The following is a 13089-nucleotide window of genomic DNA, read 5'->3' on the forward strand; positions in this document are numbered from 1 at the left end:
ACTGACACATAGATTGCTATATAAGTCTCAAGTTTATCTACTTTTGTCTTCTTGTTAGAGAAAAACTAAAAGATAAATTTGGATCTGTTAATGAATATGTCTTTCATGCAATTGTTTAATAAGTTATTTATTGAACAATTATAAGTGTATTTGTCAATAAAAGAGCCTATATTTCTTGAAGTTATAAAATGTATTCATAAAATTGCTAATCTGAAGAATATTAATTGCTTATTTTTTAAGTTGTCACTAGAAAGTGAAGTTTCTAGGGGTTAAGAATTCTAATTAAGACGGAAAAAAATTATATTTGTGGTAATACAAGGTATAAGGTATGGCGATACATTTGAAGAAAATTAAAGGAAACTAGTTTTGTCTTAAGTTGGTTATTTTTGTAAGTGGCAAAGATTTATATGATCCAAAGAGAAAAAGGAGTATTAAGTTGGTTGTTTTTGAATAAGAAGAGATAAACTAAAAAGGACTAAGAAAGTTACAGAATGTTTACTAAAATTAATCTTGAGGGTAAATTTATTTATGGTTAAGCTAAATAAAATTAAGTAAATTAATTTAAATGCCAAATGTAAACTAATACAGAATTAGAGTTTGATTTTCTTTCACTCTGTTAAAAGTACAAAGTTTTTTTTCTGTATTTATTATTCTGCTGCAGAGAAGACATTATGAAAATTTTCTACCTAGATAACAAAGCTTTTATGTTTTATTAAAATAGTTCTGTGTCATATTTTCTTAATCAGTTTCTTGATTACTTAAGAAAACAATCTTTCAATCCTCAGCACTAAGGTTCTGCTAACCTATATTTGTATGATACTTTATATTGTCACTTTGGGGAAATGAATAATTTAATATTGTTTTATAATGAATAATCTTTTTGGTCAAGTATGCTTGATAACCATCCCAGGGTTTGAATTTTAGAAGGTGACTTTCTTAACCTGGAAATGGCTATGAATTATTCTAAAATGGGCCCTTGAAATCCTTCAAGGATTTGTTTTCTCTGCTTATAGAAGAGCCTATGTTTTGAGAAGTTATGGAATGTGTTTGCAAATCTAAGGAATGTTAATTACCCACTTTTAGCTGTCTGATACGGAGTTGAGAATAGTCCTTTCTACTGTTAAAAGGATAAGAATTTTTGTTTTTGTTTTATATTTTTTCCCCTACCTGATCCCTCCAGAAGTTGGCGGGAAAAGAAAAGAAGTCTTTTCTTTTTAAATATTTTATTTATTTATTTATTTATTTATTTATTTAGAGAATGGAAGAGAGGGAGAAAGAGAGGGAGAGAAACATCAGTGTGTGGTTGCCTCTTATGTGTCCCCCACTGGGGACCCAGCCTGCAACCCAGGCATGTGCCCCAGACCAGGAATCAAACCAGCAATCTTTTGATTTGCAGGCTGGCACTCAACCACTGAGCTACACCAGCCAGAGCAGAGGTTGGCAGTTCTTAATGAGTGAGTTATGGTAATATATTTCATTGCATAAATCCAATAAGACTAGTTTGTAATTGTGATTTTATTAACCAAGACTTTGACTGGAATGTCATGTCTAAAAGAGACATGCCTGAACTCTGGATGTCACCAGAATGCCTTGAGGAACTGAGATAAACTTTCAAAGCTAACAAAAGCCCACTGCCAAAATAACCTGATACCTTGCTTGGTCATGTGATTCATGGCAGTCTTTCCAGGAAAGGAACGGAGGTTGCTTTCCTGAAAGATGGCAAAGAATAAACTTCACTACATTTTGGGGGGACCTTAAGAACTTGAGGAATTTATCCAAATCTATAGGTATTGTAGGCAAAACCTGATGGCAACTGTGACTTGGCTTCTATGCCCTGAGTGGGTGACTAATGCTCAATCTAAAGATTCCTTGTGTAAGTTTCAGCAAAGCAGATCTAAAGATCCTATGTGAGTAATTGCTATTCTTGTTGTGTTTATGCAAATTACCAGGCCAAGTTAAAACTGGTCTTAATGCAGTCTCTTTGATGACAATGAGGGTGATATTAAGGAGAAATATTGTATTTCAGTGAAAATCACAATGCCCAGTTGTGGATATTGGCACTGTTTAATATCATTCCAGAAAAAGCATTGCAACTGGACATCTTCTCAAATGACAGTCTTGTGAACTCAGAGACTGGTTTATGATTTGTTTTGTGCATTAACCTTTGTGTTCCTCCTGTTTTCATAGGGTGTATGCCTATGACCTTATTTACCTGTTTGCTTATTTACACAGTATAGGCCTCTTTTTAAAAGTCCGTCTGCATCACCACCTCCTGAAATGAGACTCAATGGTTTGGCTGGGCTGACATGTCAGGACTAGATTGTTGAGTTGATGAAGTACAGGGCAGTCTATTGGCTTTGCTTAAAACTGCTTTCCTTTTCTGCCCTAATGGTTCAGAGAGAAAAGGCCCATAATTCTTCAGAGGGGGGAAATTTTAGAATATTCCCCTCAGCCTGATCTGAGTTAATTATGATAGACAAAAGAGTTTCAGACAGCTGTGACACACCTTGTACACTTTCCTCCAAGAAAGGCACTCCTTCAACTTAATCTGTGGCATTGTAGTTGCTGTGGTTCTCCTCATTTTTGGACTATGTCTTTTAACCTTCTTGTCAAACACATCACCTCCAGAATACAACAAGGATGCCAGCTTGTCCTGCAATGCCTTTCTTTGGATATCACATATGCTGCTCCCTAGGGACAGCCAAATGACCTGGACTTTGCAAGACCCTTCCCCCTCACATAAAGCTTCCATCCATTACTGACCCCCTTCACCTGTTGGCTAGTAAAAGATCTCCGGACCTAGGGATAGGTAAGACTATGGCCTTTGCCAGCAGGAAGTAATTTCAGAAGAATGAGACCTTCACCCAGTTGCCCTTGTGAAAATACAAGGGTCCAGAGTTTTGAAGGAGGGAGTTGATATGGATAGCCTGGCCAGACTGCTGGGAGCAGGTAGAAGACGGGGAGCAGGAGGGACCACTAGAGAAGTTTGCAAACCAACCGAGGTAGTGGATAGGCTGCAGTGTTCAGGTAACCAAGCTGGTGCCTTGCAAATGCTCCACTCCTAGGGCAGAGTTTCCTGCTCCTGGTGGCAGATCACCTACCCCCAGGCAAGATTGCAGCAAGAGGAAGTATTGCAGTAAGCACATGCAAGACTAGCGAGATAATTGGATAGGAGGAAAACCCTCCTGCCCCCTTCCAGGTGTGGGACCAGGGGAAGGCAGGCACATGTGCCAGAGAAGTCAGAATGGCGAGAGGACAGGGGGAGGTGCAGGACCGGAGAAAACCTGTCAGTCTAGCCTAGGGAAAAGATGGGATTGGTGGAGGGGTGGACCCTGCTGGAACATGTGAATTTTGGGAAGTTATTTGGGCATTATGAGAAAGGACCTAACCATCCACACAGGACACTTATGTAAGTCCAGGGAAAAAAAGAAAGCTCGGGAGGCTTGTGGTTGCTGTTTGGAACCTGCACTTGGACAGTGTGTTGGCTTGTTCTCTTCATGGGCCACATGATTCCATGGCCTCTAGGAGGAAGCTTCTCTCTCTTGCTGACCTAGTAGAGCATTCACTGGTGCCTCTACCAGCTCCACTGCCCAGGAGCATGGGACCTTGCTGCTAGAAGCCGCATGGCCAATGGTGGTGCCAGCACCACATGCAGCCTCCAGGAGAGAGGAGGAAGTCCAAAGCTGGACAGCAGTCCACGTAGTCACTTTAGGCTCCAAAAGATAGCACTTTAAAATGGAGCAGGAATTTTGGGCATTGCCTTTAGTTTTGGTCTTGCTGGGTACAGCTGGGTCTTGCCTGTGTTTTGTGGAAGAGATGAGCCTCATGAGCCAGGAAATGAGAAGTTCCCCATCCTCCCAGATCACTGAGCCTTTGAACAAAAATCCTTTCCTTTACCACCAGCATCTGCCTCCAGAATTTGCCTTTTTATGGTGGCAGGCAGCCGAACCACACTTTGGTTCAGTAATACTACCTTTTGGGTCCCATAGCTTTGTGGGGCTCCCATATGTACATATGTAATTAAAATTATTTTCTTATATATCTGACTTTATATTACAGAGGGCTCTTAGCCAACAACCAAAAAGAATAGAGAAAAAATTACTGTCCTCCCCTACACCCAGGATCAAAATAGCTCTCTTGGAAAACTGGCAAATGCAAGCTTAGATCTCTCTAGGCTGGCACTGTTGTGAAAGTGTTAGAGTAAACAGTTAGTTAGCTAATTACCAAAAGATGAGGAACAAACAGAGCAGTCATCCTGGGGAGTAACTGTCATCATTCTGCCAAGTGGTACAAAACATCCTGCCTAGTTGGCTAGGCAGGAAAGGTAGCTTTATAGCCACCCCAGAGGGTAACTGGCATCATTCAGCTAGATTACCAAAGGGAGAGAGAAAATGGTGAGGGGGGGGATTCCTTTTACTGAGTGCATGCATGGTAGAAGCCATGATAGTGCAGGGGAATTTCTTTTTTTTTTTTTTTCAATTTCTTTTTGTATTGTATTTTTCATTACCATTTAATCCCCTTACATCCCCCTCCCCACCACAATTACTACACTGTTGTCCATGTCTATGAGTCCTTTTCCTTTTTACTGAATCCCTCCACCTCCTCTCTCCCCTTAGCTATCATCCTGCTCTCTGAGTCTGTCTCTATTTTGCACAGTATTTCTCTTACTAAGTGCATGTGTAGTAGAAGTCAAGTATGAAGCAAAACTGTGAGGCATGCTCAGTAGGAGCCAAAATGATGACCATGCAAGGAGGAAGGCACTAGCCTGGGAAGGTCAGTGTAAGAATTGGAGTGGAGAAGGGCACAGGCCCTGGAGAATCCAGGAAAGAGACTGAGTAGTCTGAAAGGAAGCCTGCTTTTTCCCAAACCCAAGGAAATACATGGAAACTAGATGAAGAACCCGGTGTGTTCATCCCCTACCTTCTCTCAGGCACTTTTTTTTTTTTTTTTGCTTTCTTTTTCCTAAATTCTAAGGGTCCCCACCGGACTTGCAACCAGGGCAGCAGTGAGTGGCAGCAGAGTACTCTCCTTTTCCCTCTGTAACTTCGTTCCCTGAGTTCACACGATCACTGCCCTATAGCCGGCCTGCTCTTTCTGCCTCTCTGGGCATGTACTATTGTTGACGGGAGAAACTTGGTTCTTCTTGCTGACACACGTAAAGAATTACATATCAGCAAACCTAGTAGTATGTAATCAGTTTACTAGTGGTCTGCTTCCATGGAAGAGAACAGGACTGGGTAGAATAGGGGGTGAAAGGCAAAGTTTCAGAGCAAAGCAGGGTGAGAAAAGCAAGAGAGGCTGGAGACCAGGGTGGCCAGCCCCTGGGCAGCCTGAGGCCAGGTGGCCAGAGGCCCTGTGGCTCAAGAGCCAAGAACCACCCCCCCACCCCCCCCCCACCCCCCGCTGAGAGAGAGAGAGAGAGAGAGAGAGAGAGAGAGAGAGAGAGAGTCCTTTTTCCTCAGGACTTATATAGCTGGTGGGATAGGAGGGAAAAAGTTACATATTGATTAATGGGTAAATGTGGTGCCAGCTTTCCTGGGAGGATGTGACTACCCAAACTTAGGTATGTGTGGGGGTCTGTCAGTCTGATTTCTTATCTTGCTCCAGACTCCATTTGGTCATCTTATTGTAAAACAAATACCTGACAGGAGGCAGTTAATTAAAATTTGGGGCACTTTCCGAAGTTATTTATGGGCTCTTTCTGTAAGCATCAGGGACTCCCTCCTAAAACAGATAGTGACCAGAGGTAGGCAATTAACCAAAGCTGTTTTGTGGGCGCTTTCTTTGGGCACCGGGGACCCTCTCCGACATTCAGGCCTTGGGATGAGAGCACAGTTTCAAGGCTTTCTTTCCCAGATAGTGGAAATGTTACATAGAATTTCAAGGACTTTCTTTCTTGCTAATATAGTGTTTCTTGTGATATTGAAACACCTGGCAATATTATCAGAACAGGCTTAGGACTGCTGAGTTAGCTTGTGAAACTTGTCTCTTTCCTCCTCCCTGCCTCGGTTTACTATTTTTTCTACCTAATTGGTAAAAGGTGTTTCCTGGCAACCAGGGTGCTAAATGCTGACCAGTGACAGTATTGCAGTCTCAGAGTTCTTCCTATGCTGTGTCCTGCTTCACTATCACTGTTTACTTTTTGCTCTTATAAATCTTGCCACTATTACTAAACTCCTCCTATGTAAGTGTCCCTGAAATTATTTTCCCGTAACACCATGGCCTATTTCCAGACCACACCAAGGCAGACCTGCCTCAGTCTCCATCCTCCTCTGATAACAAAAGGATTCTCAAACATTCCTACTCACACTCATTAGAATGCAGCAGAAAGTGATTTTATTGATGTTAATGCAGGGCAACAAAGCTTGGCAAAAGTTCCAAGCTTAAAAATATGGAGGCCTGGGTCCTTCTTTGCCGTTTTCCTTGTCGCCATCCTTGGAAACACAGAGCTTCAAAGCAGAAAAGAATCCTATTTCTTTTTGTCCTAAATCTGGTCTGGTGACCTTGGCACTCTAATTCAACCAAAACTTTTTCTTTTCTTCAATGGCAACCAGGGAAATCAACAAAATGTGGAAGAGATCATTAAGAGAGCCTGTAACAAGCGAGAGGAAGTGATGAAAACTTTAAACAATCTTATCTAAATGTACAGGAACCAAATGATAGGGAGGGTCACTCTTCTGAGGAGGATCACAGGCAATAATAAACAACTTGTACTCGGCAGCATCTTTGTAGCGGCAGTCAGGATACTTCCCTGCAGTAAGATCACAATTAGTCATCTTGACAGGCTTTGGACTCTGGTGACAATTTTTCCGGCCATTCTTGCAGACAATATTGGACAACTCACAGGTAGCAGCCACATTCTGGAAGGAGTCGTGCAGAAAGGTGTTTTGAGGCTTACAGTGCCCAGTATAATCATTGACACCAAGCATTGCCTTGTTGCATTGGAGAGGGCTTGGCCGTATATGCTGAATTTCAAACCACTGAGCCTTGGTGAGGTTTTTAGGCAAAGGATAAAGAAGACACACTGGCTCCCATAGTCCCAGCAGCAGTAAAAGGAGAGGAAAGTGTACCAAGAGATGTACCGCCATCTTTTCTGTGTAGGAAGACGTAAGAGAATTGCAGTAGTAAAAGCAATAAAAGCAACATTATTATTTATAACTATTTAGATTTTTATTGTGCCATGTAAGATGTCATAGCTATTTTTCCTAACCATCTTTTCTACTTGAGCCTTACAATTCTATGATGAACCTGAAGCTCAGTGAAGAGGAATATGAAGAAGACTTTTCCTCTGATTGGCAGATCTAATTCTTCTCTTCATCCTGTACTATGTTCAATGGCCCCCACGTCAGAAATTTTGTCTCTCCCCTCTTCAGTCCTGAACTGTTTACCTTCCACCTATTAGACCTAAACCTTCCAGCCACCTTCACTGCTCCCTAGCTCTGAGGCTTCCCTTACCTGGTCTCCACACTGGGGCTTCTGCTGAGAATAGAGGCAGTAGTTAGCCTCAGGCTCAGAGGCTGTCAGCAGTTGTTGCTGTCCCCAGTGAGTCACAGCTGTCTGCCTGCGGCAAGGGGAGAGTGCTGAGCCCGAAAGTAAGGCCTGGAAGATAACTTCTTGTGAGCAGTGTGGATGAGATGCTAGATCTTCAGACTTTCTGTTTAAAATAGTGTTGATATCACTATAGACACAGGAAGAATAAGCTTATTTAAAAAAACAATGTGACTAAAAACTCAGGTTTCAGGAACTGAGCACTTCCTCATATGGGCTGAGAGCTTTCTTCCTGATCTGAAGTTTCAGTTTCTATAAAGTTCTATGATTTTTGTTTCTTAAGAGAAAATAGACCAAGTAAATCTGATACAATAGTTGCCACATGGTAATTTTGTGAGTTCCAACAACAGATGTAAATGAATTATTTATGTGTACATTTATTAGAGCAGATTCTGGGCTACTCAGATTCAGGAGCTTATGATCTAATGAAAGAGACAGCTAAACAGCCAAATACATTATACATTAATAAATATAAATAACAATTACAGCTCTGATGGGGGAAATGACAGGGGAGTGAGAGGAGGTAGTAGAGAGGAGGGGTTATTGGAGGGCATGACACCTGAAATGAGTTTTGAGAATTAATTAGAAGTTAGGTGAAGAGAATGGTAACGGCATCCCCAAGAGGTAACTCTGTGTGAAGAGATCCATACACATGAAGTAGAAGGGAAAATTTAGGGTATTTGCCTACTGAATCTGTTCTTATCTCTCCATTGGTACTGTAACAGTGTGCATCCAGGTGCTGCCCCCCCCCCCACCCAAAGAGGAGATTTGTAATGGGTTCCAGAACCTGGGGTGTCCCAGATTATAGGATATCCTCCCCAACACAAGTCTGGCTGGGGAATGAGACACATGGAGCAGGGCCATCCAAGAGTTATTTTGCATATCAATAATAACAGGACAGCTTCATATCACCACCAATCATTCAGTTAACAGCCCATTTGTATATCAATAACAGCAGACTAGTCTTAAAGCCTGACTGGAGCCAGAAAGTATGCATAGCTTTCACCCAGGCATAATGGAGGCAGCTCCCCCAGGCTACAGCGCCTGCATGAGAGCTTGTAGATGGTTGGCTCCACGTCATGGGGACACACCTGCCTGGACTTCCTATTGCAGCCCAGAAAGGCTGAAAATAGGGTAGTGCTAGCAGGTGTAGCCAATTGTGGGAGGAGTTGGGAATGGGTTTACGAAGGAAGAGCTGCACCAAGATTTAAACCTAGGTGCAGCAGCCATGCTGAGGTCTAACCACGCAGTTTTGGGAGTGGAGAGGGGGCTCCCTTGACCATGCGGCTTAGGGAGCAGGAAAGCAAGATGTAGCAGCCATGCGAAGCTCTCTCTTAGCAGTTCGAAAAAATGCAAGGGGGACGATGAGAGACCATGCAGGAAGAAACAGGGTGAAAGGACTCTCGTTGGTGAACCATGAGAGGCTGCCAAGTGGTTTTGGATTAAGACCAGGCGACGCAGCTGATGGTGCTGGGAACCCTGGGAGGCCTGCCTAGCCCAGCATGGATTACAAGTGGGAACCAGGAGTCTAGCTGAGCATGGACTTGTATTTCTCTTCCTGAGATATGGTACCCTTGACTGGCCTGACTGGGCAAAGAGGGGAAGGCAAGACTGTATATGTGTTGGTGGATTTTTTTAAAGGAAGCTTTGAATTTTTAATGGTGACATTTCATCATCACTCTAAACTTGTGACTTTTGAATAAATAGTTCCTTTTCTTTTTACCAAACTCTGGCATTGAGAGCCAAAATTTCTAACACCTGTTGGCGGGCAAAGACAGACCTAGGGCAGAAGGACCCTGGAGGAGAGGACTTGTTTTGGTAACAGTATTTTGCCTCCACCCTCACCCAACAGGTCCATTCTGTAACAGTCATACAGTTCCCTTATTCAGAAACTTAGTGTATGGTGGAGAATTCACAGGAAAGCCTCCTACATGGACTCTACCTCTAGCCTCTTTTACAGCCCAACCCATTCCACATATTACTTGCAGATTAGTATCCCTTAGCGTAAGTATTATAGTGAAACACTCCTGTGTAATGCTTTTAATGGCTCTGATTATCTACAGGATAAAAAATGATATCTGTTTATAATAAACTTACAGGAGACAAGGTTAATGTACCAAAATCAATTGCTTTCTTATATATCAACAATGAACATTTGGAATTTGAAATTACAAAAAAAGACAAACATAACATTAGCACCCAAGAAAAATGAAATACTTAGGTATAAAGCAAATAAAATATGCACAAGATCACTATGAGGAAAACTATAAAACTCTATATAGAAAAAATATAAATAGGTTCAAATGGAGAGATATTTTATGTTTATGCTGAAGGAAACCAGACTTTGTCACCCAAAAATATAGCTCTTTCAGCCTAAAGTCAGGAAATAAATTCTTTTACTGAAGATAGACACTTAATTGGCCCAGAGAGGGCACCAGAAGAATCTACAAACTCTTATCTTTACCATTTTCTACCTATAGACCAAACCCCTTTGATTTTTTTTCTGAAAGGTATAAAATGTTCCTGCTCTGGTCATTTGTTTGGACCTTCATTCTCTCATGAAGGCTCCCATGTACATGTAAAAAATTAATAAAATTCATAGACTTTTTTCCTATTGATCTGTCTTTGTCAGTTTAATTTTTAGAACCAGCCAGGGACCCAAAGAAAGTCAAAGGAAATGTTTTCTTCCCTATAAATCATAGGAAGAATCTAGGTTTTGTATCATAGACTTTTAATACAAGTAATGTCATTATGGGTCTATGGTGTTTTCTTTTTTCTTTCTTTAAAAAAATTTTAAAAGATTTTATTTACATACTTTTTAGAGAGAGGAGAGTGGAGGGAGAAACATCAAAGAGCTCCAGAAACATTAATCAGTTGCCTCTCACATGCCTCCAACCGGGGGCTTGGCCCTCAACTCAGGCACCAAACATAGGTTTAATACCTGATCTAATTGCACTTTCAACTTATTCAGTAAGTAATCTTATTTGACCAGTATGGAATTTTCTGGTCAAGCCCCAGTAAGGTAATCTGTCCAGGAGGCTCTCTCCATCCTCCATAGAAAGAAGAGGCAATCTACATTAAAAAAAGCCCTTTCCCTTTTCTTCCCCCCCAAGAAAAGATGTTCCAGCTCCCAAATAACCTTTTCTTTTATTTCATTAATAGCTTTCTTGCCCCACACTATTTCCTACAAAACCTTCCATTTTGTACATCCCCTTAGAGCACTCTTCTAGTTGCTAGATGGGATGCTGCCTGATTCATGAATCACTTAATAAAGCCAATTAGGTCTTCAAATTTACTCAGTTGAATTTCGTTTTTTAACAAATGGGAGGGATTACCATGAATTGGAGTCTACAGGCTACTCAATGGTCATAAAACTAAACTGGGTTATAAACACAGGGCAGTGGCAACAACTAAGAAAGAAGTTTCAGTGGCTGAAATGTATATGGCATATTCCTGGAACTGTAATTGGCTAGGTATGGATGCTGTTAGGAGAAAAGTGATGAGCCTAGCAGTCAGAAGTCATATTATGGAGGCAGTTATGTGCTTTACTAAAGAAAGTTGACATTTCTTTTGGATATGCACCTAGTATACATGGAAAATCCCAAAATTTGGATGGCATAACCATACAGGTGATCATGAAGACCACAAATGTTGCAGACAGAGTTTATTCATTAGAGTTTTTGGTTGCAAGCAATCCAAACCATTTTGAGCTAAGGGGGGAAATGGAATAGTGGTGGGAGTAGAGTGGGAATTTATTGAAAGAATCTGGGAGAGATTACATATGAAAAATATAGCAGAAGGATTGGTCTTCGGAAATAGCTGGAACCCAGTAAAGGGGAGCTGGAGATCAGGGCCTAATGGGTATAAATCCAGTTCAAATTTATATTTTAATTCTGCATCAATACTTGAAACTCAGATTCTGAGGACATTGTAGAGGAAAAAAAATCTTTTTCTTCTGTCCTTATCAGTTCTCAGCTAAAGCCTCTGTAACAAAAGGCAGACTAATGAGAAAAACCAAGAGAATTATTAACATGAATATTTCATACTATACATGAGAAAAACTCAGAGATGAGTAACACAAAGAGATGGCTAGAACTTAAGCTTACATATCTTCATAGCTAAAACAAAGGAAGAAGAGTGTGGAAGAGGCAAATTATGGAAAGGTGACCAGGAAAAGCACAGTAAATTAGGCTAAATTTCATCACATAGATGTAACTCTGACTTCTCCATTAATAAGAGTTTCTTGTAACTCAAAGTCATCTTTTTCCTCCCAGTACAGAGAGGGTACCACCCTTACAAATAGAGATTTCCTTTGTAACTAAATTTACTCTAAAAAATGTGGAGAATTTTTTATGAATTTATTTGAGCCAAATTGACAATGTATGCTGGGGGAGCAGGATCTCATATACTGTGGAGAATAACAGCTTAATTCATGCATTTGAAATTAAGGAAGGAAATTAAGGAAGAGGTGGGAGAAGACAAGGTAGGGATTGGATTACATGATAGTTAACAAAATTATGTGCCCTCTGAAGGGTGGTTACTGCTTATTTCAAAGGTAGACACACACACACACACACACACACACACACACACACACACACACACAAGGACAGGGCTTATTTAAGTGAATTTTTACTAAAAAGTTAATGCCTAGGGCTGACTATCCACCTTGATCTGCCCAGTTAGGAATTTATAATTACATCACCTTATAAGGTTACTTTCCATAGAACCCCCTTTTCAACCACAAAAGGGTAATTTATAGTCTGCTTTCAGAGCCCCTTCTGTGTCTGCTCTTTCTCAAAATAATTCTTAAGCCAAAGAAGTATACTTTGGGGTGGTCTATTCTGGTGCTGTACAAGAGCGTCCAGTTAGCTTAGCTTGACTCTCATGACCGCCGCCTGGCTCTGTAGAAGAGATTGGGAACCCTGATGGACATCCTCACCAAACTGCACATGAAAAGGGAAAGGGTTGTTCTCTAAGGGAAGTGAATATGCAGCTATCTAAATGGGGCTAAGTGGATACGAGACAGCTAAAAAAACACAGGCTATTTATACTAAATACATACTTAAATCCACTTTCCTCTTATACTATTTTGAGCCACCATTTTAACTATTTAATAAAAGCAACTTTTAAAGAGTTTTTAAAGTGAGGTATTTGTTTACATTTACTGTAAGAGATCAGAATAGACTGCTCTAAAATATGACTGTAGGAGACCAGAATGTCATCCCCAAATAAGCTACTACATTTTTTCTTTTTTATTGTATTGTTTCTATTGTCATGTATCCCCCCTACCCTCATCCACCTCCACTCATCCCCTACTCATCCCCTGTATGCTACTACATTTTGAAGCAGCATTTATCAAGTGAGAAGACAACCAGTATTCCCCATATGAAAATTGATCATTGATGAAGAACTCCTGGGTTAACACTAATCTCTTGTGAGTATGGTTGATGTAGGCCATCATCTCCCAGGTGTCTGCCCATCCCCAGGTGCCCTGAAGAACTGCAAAGCTGAGAAGCTGCCCTTGGAACACAATGACCA

The 13089-nt window shown here is 41.0% G+C and overlaps 1 protein-coding gene across 1 annotated transcript; it reads right to left on the reverse strand.

Moving 5' to 3' along the window:
• Window positions 1-6319: 6319 nt before the first annotated feature.
• RNASE6 (ribonuclease A family member k6) lies at window positions 6320-7709 on the reverse strand. The gene is made up of 2 exons (XM_045823238.1): window positions 7456-7709; window positions 6320-7093 (listed from the first exon to the last, which is right to left on the reverse strand). Exon 2 carries the CDS (start codon window positions 7086-7088, stop codon window positions 6624-6626), a length of 465 nt encoding a protein of 154 aa, XP_045679194.1. The 5' UTR covers window positions 7089-7093; window positions 7456-7709; the 3' UTR covers window positions 6320-6623.
• Between the last annotated feature and the right edge of the window lie 5380 nt (window positions 7710-13089).

This window comes from Phyllostomus hastatus, unplaced genomic scaffold, assembly GCF_019186645.2.
Source record: "Phyllostomus hastatus isolate PE091 unplaced genomic scaffold, TTU_PhHast_1.1 phas_scaffold_501, whole genome shotgun sequence".
NCBI lineage: Eukaryota > Metazoa > Chordata > Mammalia > Chiroptera > Phyllostomidae > Phyllostomus > Phyllostomus hastatus.

Bases quoted from the DNA above. Each gene is read 5' to 3' on its own strand.
- RNASE6 (XM_045823238.1), bottom strand. From the start codon at position 7,088: ATGGCGGTACATCTCTTGGTACACTTTCCTCTCCTTTTACTGCTGCTG.